Below are 21,208 nucleotides of genomic sequence, written 5' to 3'. Positions count from 1 at the left end.
TATTAAAATTGGTAAATAGTTTTACATTTGAAATTTTGTTTAAAACTACATTCAAATTTCATTTTTTTACCTGATCTTTTGCCATAAGCCTCGACGACAAATATTTTGATCATCAGAACAATAAACGACATATATAAAGTGATTTATAGTTATTTTCAAGTAATCGATATTAATGAGAAATTCTAAAATGAAAATATATGATGCGTACAAAAAGACTAATTATCTTTCTAATCCATTCCACTTCTATTTTTGACAAATTTGAAAATAGGACATAGTATAACCCTGGTAATGGTATTGATGTAGAATAGTACATAATCGAGGAAATGACATCTGTTGTGAAGGCAAATTAACAAATTTAAATGTTAATCGTAAAACCAAGAAAAGAAAGAAAGAAAAGAAATGAGCAGTAGCCTTTAATTTTCCGCTTTATGTATGAGGCTGTCTCACTAAATAATTCAAATTTGATGACTACTACCTTGAACACATCTATACAATTGAACTTTGAGATTAAGAAGACGACATAAACAGTTTTGTATCTCATATCTAGACTAACAATTATACATTGACAATGAGGATCGGTTAACACAAATGTTTACGTACAAAGAGATGATTTCAACTTCCTAATGATGAACTTACCATTTTTATGTAGCAAAATTCTAGCAGTGCTTGACCACGGAGTATATATCTAGTAATTGATTATCATGAATTATTTGAAAGAGGGTTGCTGCTCTTATAGTGGAGCAGCGAATGTTATAAGCAACACGACGGGTGCCACATGTGGAGCAGGATCTGCTTACCCTTCCGGAGCACCTGAGATCATCCCTAGTTTTTGGTGGGGTTCGAGTTGTTTGTTCTTTAGTTTTCTATGTTGTGTCATGTGTACTATTGTTTGTCTGTTTGTCTTTTTCATTTTTAGCCTTGGCGTTGTCAGTTTGTTTTAGATTTATGAGTTTGACTGTCCCTTTGGTATCTTTCGTCCCTCTTTTGAAAAGTCGCTTTGTTTATGATTTTATGAATACTTAAATACCTCATGTAATTTTAAGGTCTTGAATTGTCTATCGATTATTCAGCTTTAGAAAAATGTTTGTAGTAAATATCAAATGTGGTACAAATGACGTTAAAAATAGCCTTAACTGACGTTACCCAATTTACATCGAATACCCCACTGCTGATTCGGCAGATAAATTTCATAACAAACCCGTTCTAAAAACAAATTTGTAAACGAAATTGGTAAATACAGTTATTCTCAAACTTCATACAATATAAGGGCTTATAATAGTCCTATATGTAAAACTCAATGCATCTGAATATGGTTGAAAATAAAACGGAAAAATCATCGTTTTACACCTAGCATTATTTGCACGTGTTGTATAGGTGCATTTTAAAGGCACAACAGTAAAGCCGCCTTATAATACTTCAATCGACCCTATTTACTTTTTGAAGTTTATTCCTAATAAGATAGATATTTGGCTCAACATCTGCTTTTTATCCAGATTTCAAGTCCGAATATTTGTCACAAATTTACCGACATTGTTGTGGTTTCTAGTTATAGTCCAACATTCAGCGATTTAGTGATGGTCATTTGTAGTCATTTTCAAGCATATTTCTTGTTCATTTAATAATTTCTGAAGCCTTGTGATTAATTTATGTTTTTTTGGTATTTTTGTTTATTCGTTTTTGGTGAATTTAACTGGAAAAGTGAATATCATTGTAGGGATTGTTTGGTGTTTAGGTGTGTTTGCTTTGTTTTTTTATTCGATCAAATGGACAATTTATTAGTCTCGTTAAAACTGGTCCCGCCAGATGCCCCAAAAAGGAGAGTGGAGATTGCATTGGTGTTGACATATGTATTATTTTAATAAAATCAACAGAATCTGGAAGAAAAAGTCTGATAAAGGCTGAGACAAGGAGACGTGGTGATTTTTTCAGTTATTTGCATGAACTCTGACTGAAACAGCAAGTGAATAATCCATATTTAGGTATCATATGTCATTTTAGAAGAGCTACACAAATAAGAAGATTTTCATGTTCTTCAGCTGAAAAGGAAACACCAGATATAAATTCCGATTCATCTGATTCTTTGGTGCCTGAAAATATTGATCACAATACATCAAAGTGTATTGTTTGCAAAAAAATGTTTCATAAAAGGGTGAAACATTACATACATTTATCTCCGAAAGGATAGTCAATCTTAAAGATGCTGCTGTTAGAGCATGCGACGCTGAAATGATTAATCGAATAGGGCAAGATAATTTGCTCAATAATGCATTGTAACACGCAGCATGTCTGACCACATACTAGGCATGTAGACCAAAATCCACTGACACATCTGCGTATGATTTTGCATTTGAAAGGGTAGTTGAAATTTTTGGACAGATAATTATTCGTTACAAAAAGTCTCTCGTATTGTCATCACTTTTGACAATGTCCCAGTCTAAGCAGAATTAAAAATGCTTGAGATAAAAGCCAACTTAAATACATGTAGCTCCACCAAAACCAACGAACAAACCAATATGCATGTTCTTTATGAAGCAGCCTCAATATTAAGACAAAAAATGAAAAATGTTTATATATCTGGAGGTTATTATCGTGCAAATGACGAAGATTCGTTTGAAATGTCAGAAGCAATGGTGCCACCCTGTTTGATAAGTTTTCTTACTTGGCTTCCTGACAAAAAGTCTTTTGAGACATTTTCTTCAGTATCAATGGATATGTCGCATGGCATTCGAAGAACATGAGCTGCTCTTGTAGAGTGCCTGGTGTAAATTTTAATAACATAACTACTACATTTAGTCTTATTTTTGCAGTTCAGTTGTATCAAGAGTTCGGATCGAAGTCTTTGATTGCAAATTGAAATGCACATGGTTTCTGTATCTAGTATTTCAAAATTCAGTTCCACATGGAAAACTCGGATTTAGTATCACACAACGGTTTGAACGGAAACAGGACAATAATAAGTCTATGAAGAAAAAGTATTTTCGCTGTTGCAGTGCTTACCCTTTACAAAACCAAAAATAACAGGCGAACCGTCGCAACGTCAAAATACACTAAAAGTCTTGAACTTTAAAATACTTGTAAAAATCCAATCGGCCAGACTCCAGATATGTTGTGGGTAATTCTTTGAATGATATTCAGTGAGGGATCTTTCTTGATACATGAATTGTCGAGTAATTGTACCGAAAAAAATGGTTTTATTTTATGAAAACTGCGCAAACAGACAAGTTTGAGGGACAAATGACGTCATATTTTCTACAAGATCTAATTTGTTCGTGTAAGAGGGGAAAATCAATCCAGGCAGCACGTGTTTGCAAGGACCAGGGTCTTCCTCAAGTTTCACTGATTTATGTTTTTGCCAAAATTTAGGTAGTTGTAACAATGTCCAGGCAGAATCAGTCGACATAGCTGATGACACAGATGAAATGACATGAAAATAGTTCTTGTTGTAATATTTAGTAACTTTATTTTAATTTGCTATGATTTTTTCGAAGTTTCATCTGGTATGAAAATAAACTCATAATAGATATCCAAACAGTCATGTCGCAATTATTGAATTTGTTCTTTAATACGCTTGAACACATTGAGTAATAATCACTCCAATAACTATATTATATGAAAACGTATCTTAAGCTTGTTTTGAGATAGTTGGAATTCATTTTAAGAAACTCAGTGACAAGTCAAATCCTTGAAATCTGAGAGGAAATTCAACCTGACTGGACATTTTGTGTGAGTTATCAACTAACTAACTGCATTTCTGATACTCTTTTGAAAACTTTATCATAAAGTATTCAAGAATTGCTATTTGTCGAGGTCAAATATCAAGGTTATTCTGTTACTGTTTTTTTTATTAAGCTTTACAATTTGTATACCACTGACTACCTGACAAAAACGTTAAATAAAACGTTGTTCTAACGTCATGTGCTAATATATAAAAGATTGTGTATGAGCTAACGCATTTCTACATAATACTATTCATACAATTTATTGAATAGATTCTTAATTTTATAAATATCAATGGTATTGTTTCTCCAAATAAAACTATTATTTTTTAAGTGATGACCTTTGACCTTCCGGTATAAATGTACCAGATTTTTTTTATTTACGACACATATTTTCAAAACCTACACGATTTCAGCCTTCCAATAAGCTATTTAAATCCCATGAGGTATTTAGATAATTTAAATTTCTAAAAGTGTCAAATGGTGAAGATGAAATCATCCTTTCGTAATTTTTACGGACGCCATCACGAGTTGGTTGACCGCTATGGAATAACATCAGCTGGCGTACTAAATTATAATGCTGGTACCATTTATAACTATTTCATAGATGATAATGATTATGTTCCTAATGTCGAAACTACAATCCCGTCCCCTTTTCCTGAAAGTGACCTACCGGATTAGACTTGATAACAGGTTTGTACTAACAAGAACAACACGACGGTTCCCACATACTGGGCGGGATCTACTTACTCTTCTGGTGCACCTGAGATTACCCACAGTTGTTTGTGAGGTTTGTGCTGCTTCGTCTTTAGCTTTAATATTTTTTTGTGTACGTTTGTCATTTCCATATTTAGCCTTTGAGTTGTCAGTTTAATTTCGACTTATGAGTTTGAATGTACCTCTCGTATCTTTCGTCTCATGTTTACGAGTAGGTTGCAAAAAATACCGAACACCGAAGATATTCTCGACGGAAAGTCCAAAGGCTAATGGCAAAATCACGAGCGCAAACCCAAAAAATGAACGGAGGTGAAGGCTTTCCGTATGCAGCATATTGTGGATTAAACCTGGGCTTATAGCTAGCTAAACCTCTCCCTTGTATAATAGTCGCATACAATTTCTTTATATTGACAACGATGTGTAAACAAACAAACAAACATAATAAATACAAATGTCAAAAATAGTGGAACAGCTGTCCACATTGTGTTATAATTTCAATCACTATAACCAACAAACAAAGAAAATCAAAAGGCCATATTAACAAAGCATATTAGCAAAAACAAACGACAAAAATTCCGAAATTTCCAACACATAATAACAAAATGAAAGGAGCGCCTGCATATGGCTATAACATAACCTACAGAACTTATACATCTAACCATGACTTCCATAGTAGAGGATTGCTGCTTACAAAAAAAAACATATTTTTTAACCGAGAGTGTTTATAGATGTTAAGTTGCCATGATACCTCAAATATGTAAAGACGCCATCAAGAATGCTTCACTGATGCTGAATATATTTTTCACAAATAACTGCGGATATGTTGAAATTGTAATTACCACAATTCTGTCCTCTTTTCCATGAATGTTACATATTGAATAGACTGATGACCGGTTTCGTTCTTATATGTGCAACACGACGATTGCCACTAGTGAGGAGAACCCGTTTACACTCCTGGAGCACATCAAATAACCTCAATTTTTTGGTTGGCTTTTATTTTGCAATTTTGTGTATTTTTTTTATTTTTTCGTTTTATTTTACCATGACATTTCCAGTTTATTTTCGTCTTATGTGTTTAATTGGTGTCTTTCGTCTCTCTTTTACGTGTAGCCATTTAACAATTTGATGATTGTGATAAATGCAAAATTTCTGACTCACCAACCCTTGGTATATGATTCGATAATTCAAACCATTAGTATCAGTGGTGTTAGCTATTTACAACTGAGCTTTGGATGTGCTATTGACGTGTAATTATACATGCCTTGCCAATTATTTTTGGCAAGCTTGTATCAAAGTTGTTTTTGAATTTTGTACTTCTCTATATACAGCAGCGAAATTAGGTTGATGATATTTCATATAACCAGAGATATGGATTTATTTATGAACTAACCATTTATTGCAAAATACGTTTTTTTCATTTTTTCAAACATTATCAAATACCACAATAAAACAACCGTTAATATCCAATTTCATCCCATAACATAATTTGATTTTAGGATTGTACGATTCAGCATGGCTCCTCACATATCAGTTTTGTTATCATTATCACTTAATCACATTTTGTTATATTTTATCACTAAAATTGGATTTTAACAAATTAAAAACAATAATTTGGCGCATTTGTTTTGGTATTGTCTTTGCTCCTTTGTGTTTGGCATCTGGAAAAAGCTTTTTTTATGTGTCGCTGTGTATACTACCTGGTATTTTGTTATAATCGCCGGCCAATAGTTTTTCAAAATTAGCACATGGTTTTTGTCCCTTTTTATAACAAAAGTCAACTTTTGACGATCTATTCTCGATTCTTAAAATAACATTTTTGTTTTGACCAATTTTTTCTAGACTTTCGTTCGAATCACAGTTCTTTGACTTTCTTCTTGTGCATTTTTGTACGGCAAGTTGTAATCCGGCACGGAATTTTGGACTCAACCAAATGTATATTATTGGATTATAGCAACTGTTACTCATAGCTAACCAATGACTGAATACCCATACACTTGGCATAAACTTTTGGTCATATATAGTATGGTCATGGTCACCAACCAATGTTATCACATGGAACGGAAGCCAACAAAGTGCGTAAAATACTACAACTGTAGCCATCATCTTTATTAACTGAAAAATAAATTAACAGTTTTTAACATAAATTGTAATTGATTTGGGACTATATTTATTATTTAAGTTTAACAAAACAAATGAAATTGTATACTCTAGAAAACAATGACAATATTTCTATTTCTTTTCCTGAAACGCTGATGATGAGCGAGCGACATAAATACTTATTCTGTATGAAAGCTAATATTCTGCTGTTAATGATTCGTAACATTAAAAAAAAAAACATAGAAAAACTATTCTTATTTGCATCCTTTCGAAGCAAACTATGATTTTTCAACATAACAACTCTATTTGATAGAACCAGTTTATACCAATATCAAATTTCCATTCATATTTTGTATACATTTAGTTGATAGTAATCTTTGGCATTATAGATACTTATACAATATAAAGTTAATTGACGTACATAAGTTTTCATCAATAAAATAGTAATAACTTGCATTTCGCTAATATAAGTAATCTGTACCATTTCGATCTCGAAATACAATGTATCTACAAAATTTCTACACCAATGATATCGTAACATGATAGTTTTACTGTTATATTATAATAAATAAAATAAAATACCAATACATTAACAGCTACATTGAACTCAAAACATGACAGTAAACGGAAGCAATAATTCTGGAACTATGGCTATTATAGACTAAATGTTACTGTAGCTAGAGTTGTTACTTTTAAAAGATTCATTAACCTGATAAATCATGGCATCATTGTGATTACACGCCTCGTGGGACAAATAAGATTATATTATGAAAACCAACATCTTTTTATGTCTACTGTCGGTATTGATGTAAACATTTTCTATTGCTCATTTGTATTTGGTTATCTCTGTTTTAGAGATGTTTGTGAATGTGCTAGGGAGTAATTAAGAGTCTTTTAATTGAAGACCAAACAATAAACAACGTGTGAATAGAACAAAAATATTGATCGGTTATTATTTACGATTATGTAAAGATCGATCTTCATTGTCTGAGGATAAAAATCTCGAGAATATCATACAATATATGACATTGCCAATCCCAGCGAAAACAAATAAGTACATAACGACAAATAGCATATATAATTGGAACAGGGAATGTCTTTATAAAGACAAAAACCCGAACAAAGAGCAGAAAACAGGTCAAGGCAATCAAATGATCTTCAACTCAGCGAGGAATGTCCGCATACGGAGGCGGTTTCAGCCACCCGCTTAAAACATAAAACAGTAATGCATACCTGTTCAAAGAAACAGAGGCAACACTAAATTCCAAAACATACAAACGAACAGAAATAAAACAGAAACACACTTGTAACAAATGTATTAGTGCCTGACATGCAAAAGGCTTGTGTTCTTGTCCCTGTTGATTTTTTCGTTCCTTTTTTCCTAGTGTCAGTACAATTGCCCACCCTCTATCCCGTTTGATCCATTTTCAGAACCTATCTTTTGAAGGTACTGCTAATATGTTCTCTATCTGAATTGCATGAAAGAAGAGTGCTATGTTCGTTACTGAGCATGTTATTTTAAGTTTAGCTTTTGGATCCAGGGTAATATTTGTAATGTGATGTGACTCATTGTTTCTCTTTAATTTCTGCGTTTCTGGTTCATTAGATTTAATATAAAAACTTTTTTTAGGCTACACAAGTTTGATAAATGTAAACAGTTGTGAGAAAAAGTATCAGTTTGCAAATATAAATTGGAGTTTGGCTATGTTTTCATTGATATTTATTATCTAGCAATAGATCAAATTCGGCCTAGAGTTGTTTGAAGTCTACAGCTTCAGCAATGAGGTATAATCAATAGATTTTCTCGAGTGAACGTTATACAAAGTTTGAGTAGGTTTTTTTCTAAATTTACTTTTTAAGTTGAATTGTCTTGAGGACGGTTATACACATCTTTTCTATTGGACTTTTAAGACATTGAAACATTTTATATCCATTTTGAGCTATCGTCTATTCCCAGAACTTAAGTTTTTATATTAACGATATTTTGACGTTGTACATAAAAATGGCAGTATTCATACAGACTGCTAAATTATCTTTTTGTTATGTTTATTAAATGTCTCTGAAACTGACCGAATTAAATAATTAATGTTTACTCTTCACTAGATGTTGTCTGAGGAAAAGTAAACAGAAATAAGTAAAAAAAAACAAAATCACAACAGAAATGTTTTTGTTTCAGCAAATGGTTGTTTTTTAGGGTGGAACTTTCTTTTTGTTAAGGCTAACTTTTGTTATCAGTCAAACAAGAAACAGTTTAGTCCAAAATTACAATACATTTTTGTATATATCATTTTTAAGTTTTTATTTTAGTTACAGTTATAATTCAATACACCAGACGCGTGTTTCGTCTACATAAGACTCATCAGTGACGCTCAGATCAAATGAGTTATAAAGAAAAACATGGACAAAGTTGAAGTGCATTTAGGACGAAAAATTCGTAAAAAGTTGTGCCAAATACGGCTAAGGTTATCTTTGCCTTGTATAAGAAAATCCTTATTATTTTGAGAAATTTTAACTTTTGTAACAACATTCTTTTAATAAGAATATAACTGATTTTAATGTCAACACCAAAGTGCTGACCGTTGGGCTTGTGATACCATCGAGGACGAAACGTCCACCAGCAGTGGCATCGACCCAGTGGTGTAAATAGTTATCAAAGGTACCAAACTGTACAATATAACTACTAATATAACCAATTGTATTTGCTAATTTGAAAGCGGAATAAAATAATTTAAGACAGCAGGGAATATTAACTTTGTAGTTTTATACCTTTAACTGATAAAAGGAATGAGAACTTTATATTGTAAATTTTACGATGTCTCTGAAGTTACCAGTGAGTCAGATTTGTATAACATTGCTATTTGATTAATTGTCTAAATTGTATAACACTTTTTCACGTGTAGAAAAAACATGTGAGTGGATTCCTTACTTCTTATTGGTCAATGCTCTTTTGGGGCAGCACAAGTTTACGTGCCATATGTGCACTTCCTTTTATCATTAACTTTCGTCTTGATAACTTGTGATTCTAAAACATTGCGTGAAATTTAAATCAATATTGTGTATAATTTGAACTTATAAGTGTAAAATTAAAAAAATTCTGGAAGTTCCAGCCTGGATTGATTTGTTTCAGCAATTTGAGGTAAAGGCGAACCAAATTTTTGTGTATTTATAATTTGAGTTGTTTAATTAAATTAACTTCACTTTTTGCTACATAATGGACAAACGTGCAGTTGTTTTTGGCCATTCTTTCATTCGTAGGTTAAATGATTTAGTTTTATGCAATAAACATAATGGCTGGTCAAGTTTGTCTCTTTACGAAAGATATTTTAGTAAACTTATTTGGTTTTAGTGTCGGCACTGTACGTCAAGGTCCAAAATGTATTTTTCAACCATGCTTAATAAAAGTTATAGCTGATGATAAACCCGATGTTGTATTTTTGCAAGTTAGGGGTAATGATATTAAGCATGATAGTTTTGAACCAAAGCTATTAGCTCGAGATATAACTTCATTTGCATAGTTCATTATTGATGGTTATGATGTAAAACATATTATTGTCGGTCAATTTTTTCACCGTTTTAATGCGAATCGGCCATATCATTACAACGAATTTGTTAATGAAGTATATACACATGTAAAATTGATCATAACGAATATAGACAAATTATCGTTTTGGCATCATAGAGGCATGTGGTCGGATTATGAATCCCTGATAGCAAATGACGCTGTGCATTTAAATGAAAAAGGCACTTTAAAGTTTGCAAATAGTATCAGATCCGCTTTAGGCATCTGTATGAGACGTGGTTTATTTAAATGTATGCATATGTTACTCATTACTTTGAATTTACGGTATGAAAATATGTTGGTTTATTCTTACATATGTCGCAACCCAACACTTATTTTATTTTATTTATTGATTATCATTTTCTAATATTTTATTTTTCAAACATAATTACCTTGCTTACTTGGGTAAGGTTACCGTTTTTTTAATTGATTGAGAGGTCGTGGTTGCATTTACTTATGACTGTTGTGTGTTTGTTTTGCAAATAAACCAATTTTCCTTACTAGCTTGGTGTAAGGTATAGGATATTTTAACTGGTGCGAAGGGCGTGGTTGCTTGTACTTATGCCCTCTGTGTATTTGCTTCGTCAAATATTTGCTAATGTAGTGTTATTTTTATGTTTTATGCTTCGTCAAGAAACTCATGCTACTTCAGTTATTATTGTCACGGTGATATTGGTTTGGAACATAATATTTTTTGCATTGTAACCTATCATAGGTTATAATTGCCATGTATTATATTTTATACATGTTGGTTTTTTAGATATTTGATGATGTTTAATTCATGTTGTCAATTAATTATGTTTGCTAATACGTTGAAACATGTAGTTTTGGAATTTAAATCAATTATCATACCAATATTAATGCATTATTAAAACCAATTTAAATTATATTTTTTTGGATACATTCAGCGGTTTGTTTTCTCCCCACCTTTGCTATTATTTGTCATTTATTCAATTGATATGATTTTAGTTGATGTAATTTCGTATTAATTATGTATTATAATTGCTATTTAATTATAAACTTTTATGTCAAATGTATTATTTGCAAATTGTAATTTTATGCATTTTATGATTTTGAAAAAATGACTTTTTTCGTCAATCTTGTTTTTATAGAAATATCAAAACAAGCTCAAACTCTGGCTGACATATTTATATGTCAATGTTTATGCTATCTGTCTGTCTGTCTCAAAATATGTTATGGACTGATATAACTATGATATACATGTAAGCTGTAATGCATTTATAATAACGATTATGTATTGTTTACACAGAAAATAAGTTCAAAATGTAGTATTGATTGAGTTCTCTTTGTTGTAACTATGGGAATCAATTCACTTTTGCTGTAAATAAAGACTATTAGTTCATAAAAAAGTCCGAAATAAGGTGAAAAAAATAAATGGGTCCAAAATAAATGATGCGTATTGGTAGATGTCACGGACCAGTTGTCACACTCTCTTTTGTTTTCACTATCTTAAAACATGAAACAAACAAACCAAAACACTGAAAAAGCATAAGTACTTAAAAATCAAGTAAAAACTTAATGGTAAGGGTTTATTCAAAGCTTATGAATGTTCATCTTGCAAGACACATTTCAATTGTATTATGCAAAGCAAAATGCTACATTTATCATTTGAATTGTCTTTTAGGATAATAGTCTATATGCATGTTATCTCCCACCATCAAAAGAACTATAATCATCTTCCTGATCATGAATGAACTTCAAGCGGAAGTGAAATAATCTTTGTACATTGTAAAGAAATTCATATTTACTATTTTGCAGCTGTATGATTGAAATGCTATTGCGTCTTCTATACGCGGGACTTGTCAGCAAAATATAATGAAACAATTATCGGGAAACAATGTAATAACTCGTTCACATTAAGTACAAGACGGTCATAAATCTTTAAACTGAGATCCACAGTTCCTGATTTACAACAACTGAATTTGGTCAGCTAGTAACATGCACATGTACGTTAAAAACACTACAACAACTGAAATAATAGTCCAGGTGTGGCCCAATGCATAGAAAAATGCCAGCCACTCTCCATAATTTTTTCTTAATTATTTTGACAGTTCAAATTTCACGTTCGTCATCACAGTTGTCAACATTTTTAAGAACCTGCAATTTATAATTAACACAAATAAGGACATAGGGTAATGAGTGCAAATGACGCCACTCTCCATCAATCTCATAATGTTAAAAAAAAAATAAAGTCTACGTACAACCTTCAAAAGGGAGCCTTGTCTCATACCGAACAGCAATCTACCAAGGGCCCCATCATGACTAGTGTAAAATAGTTCTAACAGGAAAACTAACGGTCTAATATACATGTATGTTAAACAAAACCCTATTTCTTCTGGTCCTGAATAAGCTTGGAATTCCTGACGTTGGTTTGATGCAAACAAAAAGGATCAATGTATTATTATATTTGCTCTTGATAATCATCTCAATAGACTCTTTGTGTTGTAAGGAGAATAGCAGCATATATTTAAAAATCGATTTTATGTCAAAACAAGATGCTCTTAAGAGCCTGTGTCGCTCACCTTGTTCTATGTGCTTATTAAACAAAGCTAAGGAAACGAATGGTTTCAAGTCAAAATTGTGTTTTGATGATGGTGATGCGTTTGAAGTTCTTACTTTACTGAACATTCTTGCTACTTACAATCATCTCTATATATAATGAGCTTGGCCCATCAGTAACAGAGAAAAATATTTTGTAAAAGATTTCAAAAATTTACAAAATTAATGAAAATTGTTAAAAGTTTACTATAAAGGGCAATAACTCCTTAAAGGGTCACTTTGCAATTTTGATCATGATACTTTATTGTAGATCTTACTCTGCTGAACATTATTGCTGTTTACAGTTTATCTCCATCTATAATAATAATCAAGATAATAACCAAAAACAGTAAAATTTCCTTAAAATTACCAATTCAGGGATAGCAACCCAACAACTGGTTGTCCAATGCATTTGAAATTTCGGGGCAGATAGATTTACACTTGATAAATAATTTCACCCCATGTTAGATTTGCTCTAAATGCTTTGGTTTCACAGATATAAGCAAAAATCTACATTATACCCCTATGTTCTATTTCTAGCCATGGCGGCCATCTTAGTTGGTTTTGCGGGGTCACGTCACACATTTTTTAAAAGTTTTTAAAGTTTGGTTTAATTTGGCCTAGTGGTTTCAGAGGAGAAGTGAGAAAAGCTCACTTGGCCTTATGGGCCAGGTCAGTTAAAATGAATAATAGTGCAGAAAGGTATCGGTTGGACTCGGTAGTTTATGCGTCTCTTGGTCTTGGTACCTTTTACTGCAATTCTTGAATCGGATTTAAAAACACTTATTCTTTTAACGAAGTTTGAAAAATGTATACTTCCATTTTGAAATGTAATACATATATAAACTTTCTTTTCGGCCAACAAGCAAGCGTGAAATCGTACGTAATCTAACCACTTAAATGTCTATAGTCGATGATAGGATGGTCTTTGATTATTTTGTTTTTGTTATGAAATAGAATAAAGTATGTGTCTATAAAGCTTTTATTATTGCCGATGGTAATGCAATTATCATCGAGACCAATACATTAAGTAGGCTTCTGGTCTATTCATATAACGTTGTAATCGTATTATGCGTGTCAAAAAAAGGACAACAACGATCATAGTCACAAAGAATGAAGGAGATTATTAATAGTATATTGGATTGTATAAATATGATTGAGTCTTAATGAGAAAAAAGTAGTAAATAGTAGAAACGGTAGAAATCGACAACTAGTAACTTGTAGTTACTTATAAATGTACTTGCAGTCGATACAATGTCTTATACGGTTAGTATAGAACAACACGAATGTATTGTATTAAAATTGCGTTTTAGCTTTAATACAATATATTTGAGATTGCTAACATAGTCTTATGTAAACGAAACGCGTGTCTGGCGTACTTAATTATAACTCTGGTACCTTTTATAACTATTTCTTAACATGACGTTTTCTTATGTGCTTAATTTGTTTTGCGAGTATTGTACAATCTTAGCTTCAAATTAATTACGTATTTAAAAAGCTTTTACATTGAATTGAAAGTAGTTTGTATTTCGTAAGATCTGTAGTCAAGGAAAATTAAAAACGGAAACTGATTGAAACAGCTGGTGAATCTATCCGAAATTGAATTTACTATAAAACATCCAAAGAATTATCTATAATACTGTTATCATGTAAAACAGCTAAATGAAAAATAATTGAAAGAACTGCATTCTGTGGTTTTACGTCATTTCTATTGTTTTGTTAGATCGTATTTTAATTTTATTTGAGAGGAGTAAAAGCGTAGACCAAAACAGGGATAATTCAACGCCACAAGTTTAAAATCTAAAAGATTAAAATAATTTGGAAACATTTAATCAAAAGGAATCTTAAAGAATAATTTGACCTGCAACTCCAGTTGGCTTAAATTAATCAAAATAATATTTCAAATTGCATATTGATTTAGATTTTCCAAAAAAGATCGAATTTGTGACAAAAATATTTATTTATCTTTCAAAATGTTAGAACGTGACCATCCGAAATGAAGCTATTCTGAAATTAAAATTCCCAATTGACCTTTTCGGTTTGTTTTTTTAGATTTTGCCTAAACGTCCCATGAATATTAAACATACTTTATATATTAACTATTATAAACACAGACTTTACACCAAAGCAGCAGAACCATTTCGAAACAAACAAAGCAGTAATTTTGTTCTCTGTTATAGAAACATCATATATTCATTTTTGTATTCTAACTCATTGGTCATTTGTTGAATTACATCCATCTCCAAGACCTTGACAAAACAATACATTATTTGATACAATGTACGTCGCCTGCTGTACTTGTCAATGTTGATCTTCTTCTGTATGATTTAATGTTTATGTTAGTTATACATCTGTCTTATTTAAAATAGAAAAAACAATATTTCTTGTTTTCAGTTTGTTGATTTAATATCCTGTTAATAAGATAAACAATAAAAGACACATGTGTCCAGCAAATAATTGGTCTCATTATTCTTAATTAATTTCCAAGTATTGAAATAAAACTGCAACAACATGTGTATCTTGAAAGTTTATTACATTGTTTTTTTTTTCTTTTGTTCCTATTTGTCATTTGTTTTTCCTCCATAAAGGTGTCAATAACCTGGCTGGAGGGTGAATGATATTATATATAGCATATCTGTTCCCGAAAAGTAATAAATCTAACTCATAAGCAATGGTAAATTGGCACTGAAATCTGGTTTGGACTGGCAGTCTTAAATAAAGTATCATTGAACATTGAAAATTGGAACGAAGAAAGTAATAATAAAATTATCACATCTGTAATTAATTTGAGATCGACTTAATGTGGGCGTTCAAACTGCGTAAAACAAGAATTAAAGTACATATGTGGCAATGTCCTGTATTGGTTCTGTTTTACTAAGAATAATTGTATTATTCTTAGCATCAGTTCTGCAATTCTATTCAATCATGCTATTTTTATCACCGTTTGACAGTTAGAAAAGAAACTATTTAATTTAGAGTATCATGCTTTTACATAAGTACATTTTCTTTTTTGAAATATCGAATTTCTTATGCACTCCTGTTTTAGAATATAGTAAATAATGAGTTAATGAAATATTCACAGAGTACCTTTAAAAAGGAACAACACGCCCAAAGGCAAATTATAATGTATATATTGCACAACATGGAATAGAACTGAAAGCTAGTAAAAAAATCAAATGTGTTCATTGGTGTTGCTTGATGGCAACTATGACTTGTAAACTAGTATTCTGAATGAAAATTTACTATCTGCCTCACCAGGTTGCAGTTCGTGGGTAGACATTGCGAATATTTAGAGGAATATTAAAGTCATTTCAATCTGACATGTCAGTCCATAGTCGATTGCATAAAATGCCAATATAAATAAGAAGATGTGGTATGATTGCCAATGAGACAACTATCCACAAAAGACCAAAATGACACAAACATTAACAATTATAGGTCACCGTACGGCCTTCAACAATGAGCAAAGCCCATCGCGCATATATAAGCAAGTCCACACATCCTTCCGCAACTTTAAATTGGGTACTGTTATCAACCTTCAATATGTGCAAAAAGGAGACAGCACAAAAAGACTTACTAGATCAAGAAAAGCAAAATTAGAAATGTCAAGTAATTGATTGATGTGCGTTCTGACATGAAACCTATTATCACCCATTCAATATCAAATGACACATATTCCAGTCGAGTTTATTTATAAAAAAACTAGATCTGTACATTTTATTGACCTTCGTGGCAAATTAACACACATGTCTTATATGGAGTTATGATTTTAATCCAAACATTGCCAAAAAAAGAAATCGATAGTTTTTTTTTTTTTTTAAACGATTCAATATCTGTGTTCTCGACATAACTAACATATTATTTATAGCAATTCATTTCAATGAACAAATATATAATGTAGAAATTTCATTTGTTATTAATACAAATCATTTAGGAAGCAATTTTATTATATTTTCATTTAAAAACGACATGTGTTAACTATGATAACAAGATGTCTTCATTTTTTATATTCTGTTTCTTTAGTTTTGATGGTCCCTCTAAAGAAAACTCAGATTGTGTTATTTACCATGCTTTTGTTTTGTCTTTTTACTATACGATAAAATAAAATTGGTGTCATGCTATAACTTGCAAGGTTTGCAATTTAGATGTATAATTGATTATAAAATTCAAGGGCAATCACATTTTAACTTTGTCATAAGAAACACATTGTTATTTCGTATTAGGTGTGTGTGTTCTCCCTCTATTATCGAGTCGTGACATTCGTTGTGTGTTACTCATCTTAGATCCATTGCTACATCATATTCGTTTATTAGGTATCATACAATTTATGAATGTTTAATGTATTTTTTTCCATTCTAAAGCATGAAATAATGTAGAACAACCGCTATATGACCCTTTCAGTTTTTGAATACAGGACCGAATACGATCGTTTTTATGTTACCACATAAGCCTTTTATCTGACAATATGATAGACAAGGCCATTACTGATATTAATAACAATGATCATCAAAGGAACTAGGCTTATCGCGAAAACATCTAGAAATTTGAACAATATGCAACATAAACCATTAGGAAAATAGAAATGGACTCATATACCCGAGAATGTTAATCAATGCATGCTCTACTAAAAACCCGCAGTGATTTCTGATGCTCCGAAAGTTTTTTTTATATCAAATTACGTATTAGGAACAACTGCTTAGAAAATTAAAAACAAATTGTTCAGAGAACAATTGAATGTCTTTCCACAAAAAAGCATGTATTCAGAAATGAAAGAAGTAAAAAAGATTTAAAATGGCATTTCAATCAAATGATAGCATATTGTACACTGATTGAAAAAATATATTGTTTCTTTTCAATCTTTTTTTAAATAAGGGAGAAAAAATATTACTTCCGACACTATTTGAAGATATAAGATGCCATTAGAATGTTTAAGACCGAATGTAACATATCTTCATTACAATTAAGCAAACATGTTGCACTTCTTCTTTTAAATATATCTTTAAAGGTGTTGGAGAAAATGCCAAAACAAGGGAAAGTCAACTTTGAGAACTTGACCTTGACCTTTGACCTTGACGTCATTTTCTTAGTGAGGACCTAGGGGCCTCAAATAAAAAACTTTTCAGGGTTATGCGGTAAATGGTTTATGGCTTAAAAATCCATACCGACAAATTAATTGGTAAAGGTAGATAACTCCTATAAAATTTCATCGAATTGCTTCGATCCATGTTAGCCAAATATTCCTGAGAATGTAACGAACAATTTAGAAAAAGAATTTTGTCGATATCTTTTTTTCTTACGAAACAGATACACACATTTAATGAACAGTGAATAGGGAGATAACAAAGAAAATTGTTCCTTTAAAAAAAAATAACAATCAAAACAAATAAAATAAGTTTGTCCACAGAAAAGTGGAATGACTTCATAATCAGAAGAAAAACAATAGGTCTTTCCACGGAATAGTGGAAAGACCTAGTTTAAAAGTTAAATTTAGAACAAAGAGGGTAATTTAAGATTGAGTAATATGCCTCATGGTAACAAAGCTATCAACTCTGATGCTTTAATGAATAACCCTTTTCATATGACGGAAGGTAAGATATTAGGAATTGAAATTGAGGGCTGAAATAGTTATCTAATTACCAGGATTATAACTAAATACGCCAGACGCGCCTTTCGTCTGCATAATACTCATCAGTGACGCTCAGATCGATTGAAAGTTCGGATTGCCTTTGATTACCACAATATTTGTAAATTTTTTTTTAAATTGCAAAACATAGGTAAAATATACATATGAAAAATTAAATGCAATTTTTGTAATCCTTATTCGTTTAACATAAGTATCAATATTAAATTTAAAAAAACACAGATACTTCAATCATTAAAACATTGTTATGAAAAGTACATGCACTACAATTGGAAATTCTAGTGGTTTTGTTTATACATGTAATATGCATGTATTCTGCATTTGTATATGAGTTATATTAACCATTACAGAAATTCAAAATCATTCTTATCATTTGTTTTTATCCCATGAACGATTTACATAATACTGAAGTAACCCCCAGGCAGCATACTATATGTTAAATTATGAACCAAATTAACTCATATTTATGTCATATGTTCTAAAAAGGACATTGACTGGCTTCATGAACCTCACAAAGCAAGTATATTCAGAACAACTGTTAGGTTACACAGAAGCGTCTGATAATGTCCAAAGCAAATATGAAGACATATCCCATTAATGAATATATGCCCTTAAACTCAAGTACTAACGAAGTTAATTCCTTCTAGAACGTTGATGTAAAGTGAACGGTGATTGTGAATTATGTCAAGACATGACTATAAATAAAAATACAGAAACTGAAAAATGCTATCTGTACAACGAACAGCAACACTTGAATGGCATCTGATAAACTGAACAATGAAGGAACATCTCTTTCCGGAGCTGGGAAATTAATATGATATAAATAGTACCAACTGCTATTCCTTTCAATAAACCTTCACAGTAGTTGACATGGAAATATATACAACGAAGAAAGGAAGGTAGTGTATACAGCAAATCATTTTTAACTTCTCTTGTCCAAATATAATTTTATATAGATGTGATATAGAAAATAATCGGACTACTATACACTACGTAAAAACATGTAATTTGACTATTTTTTTTTTCGATCTTTCCATAGTGTCTATTTTCTTTTTTGGATTTTTGAAATTTCGGTATTGAGTGTTCCCGATGAACGTAAAATCTATATAAAAAAGCGCGTGCGATGCATGGTAATTGGGAAAAAAAAGATCCCTTAATTATCCCCTCTTAGTTTCTCTAATTGTAGAGTGGTTTTTATGCTTTTTAAATTGTTATTACATAACTGAGTACCGGAATTACCTACTACAGAGTATGTAATGCATGGCAGTGCATGCATAGCAGGTATCTTCGTTTTGATAAACTTAGAAATTATTGAGTACAAATACTCCAAATACTTCAAGTAAAAAGTAAAATCACAAAAGTACTGAACTTAGAGGAAAATCAATTCGGAAAGTCCATAATCACATGGCAAAATCAAATAACAAAACGCATAAAAAAACAAATGGACAAGAACTGTCATATTCCTGACTTGGTACACGCATTTTCAAATGTAGAAAATGATGAATTAAACCTGGTTCTATAGCGCTAACTCTCTCACTTTAATAACAGTCTTTTCAAATTCCGTTATATTTACATTGATGCGTTAAATGAACAATAAAATAAAGTAATGAGAGACAAGGGCTTAAATCTCATGTTTGACCCCAAGCGAACAGTTCTGGACGCGTCGGCAGGCTAACTGTTAAATGCTATTCATACCTCACAGGCAGTGGAAATCCAACCAAAATTGACTTCGACTGTTTTGATTATTCTTTAAATGTCGCTTTGGTCATATACCTCCTCTAGCATTGAAACATCTTTAATTATTCCATACGGAATCGAATAAATGTTTTTTTTTACAATATAAGTACATTTTCTCTTCAAAACTGTTTCTACCAGTACTTATGTATTGGATGTCGACTTAGTAATTGACAAATACCTGTTATGTTTTAAAACTAAAGCCAAAGCCAAAGCACAACCAAGGAAGACCGATACAATTATTACCCTTTATATTAATATATTGATCCTTATGCGTTTATTTTTGTCTGACTGCCGGCTCGAGTGTTTCTGATGTAGGGCGTTTAATTTTTATTGTCTGATTGTCTATTATAAGACTTTTCTAGTAATACATATTGGTATTTTAATCTTGCATTGCACCTATAAAACAGTAGTATTGATGGTTGTCTGTTACAATAAAAAAATTCGCATATTACCTAATCGTATTGAAATAAATCTATGTCTGTGCTGTAAAAAAATAATTTTATTATTTTGAACTTTTTACAGTGTACATTTGTAATCATATCACAATAAAATTGTAAATTGCTTTAAAACATCATTATTTTCAGATGGTTTTTATGATGTTGATAAAGCATATGAACTGAAATCATAGACGGTTGAATAGAGTCGCATACGATCGTTACGTATACAATTTAGTTATAATCTCCGTACAGTAGTCTGCTCGAATCTGATTTGAAATGGATATCTATATTATTATATAAACCCAACAAAACATGTGAAATAGAATTTCTTATTATTTTTAAAATTTACCCGTTGGTGTTTAACGTGTACAGGTTTTTGGTTAATTGAATATGACATTAAGCAGAGAAACCATAAACAATCGACGAATGCATGTTTGCGTAACGAACATTTATATCTTTTCAAAAAAGAACGTGGCAAACCCTTAATTTTGATAACTGGAAATCGTAAGACCAGATTCGAAATGTCAATAAAATATTTCATTTTGAAATCAATGAATTATTTGAGAGAAAATGGACGCATAAATAAACTGATAAATAATTTAGTGATTAACATAAACTTATAACAAAGTCAAATGTATATATTGAAACATAAATTATAGTGAATTCAGAACACCGTGGTGAAGAACAAGGAAGAGAAATCGAAAGCGGTGAAAAAAAAATAGCCGCCAAGTAAGATCTCAACAGT

The 21,208-nt window shown here is 31.3% G+C and overlaps 1 protein-coding gene across 1 annotated transcript in view; it reads right to left on the bottom strand.

The window, feature by feature from the left end:
• Positions 1-5,850: 5,850 nt before the first annotated feature.
• Positions 5,851-21,208, bottom strand: part of LOC134724619 (RYamide receptor-like) — a 52,244-nt gene continuing 36,886 nt past the window's right edge. The window contains exon 2 of the mRNA XM_063587753.1: positions 5,851-6,545. Coding sequence (XP_063443823.1) covers positions 6,108-6,545 — 438 coding nt within the window. The 3' untranslated portion in view covers positions 5,851-6,107. The remainder of the gene's footprint in view (positions 6,546-21,208) is intronic.

The sequence above is a fragment of the Mytilus trossulus genome, chromosome 7, assembly GCF_036588685.1.
Source record: "Mytilus trossulus isolate FHL-02 chromosome 7, PNRI_Mtr1.1.1.hap1, whole genome shotgun sequence".
In the NCBI taxonomy this organism is placed as follows: Eukaryota; Metazoa; Mollusca; class Bivalvia; order Mytilida; family Mytilidae; genus Mytilus; species Mytilus trossulus.
Note: the sequence above shows the minus strand (reverse complement) of the source record. Positions and strands in the feature narration are given on the sequence as shown.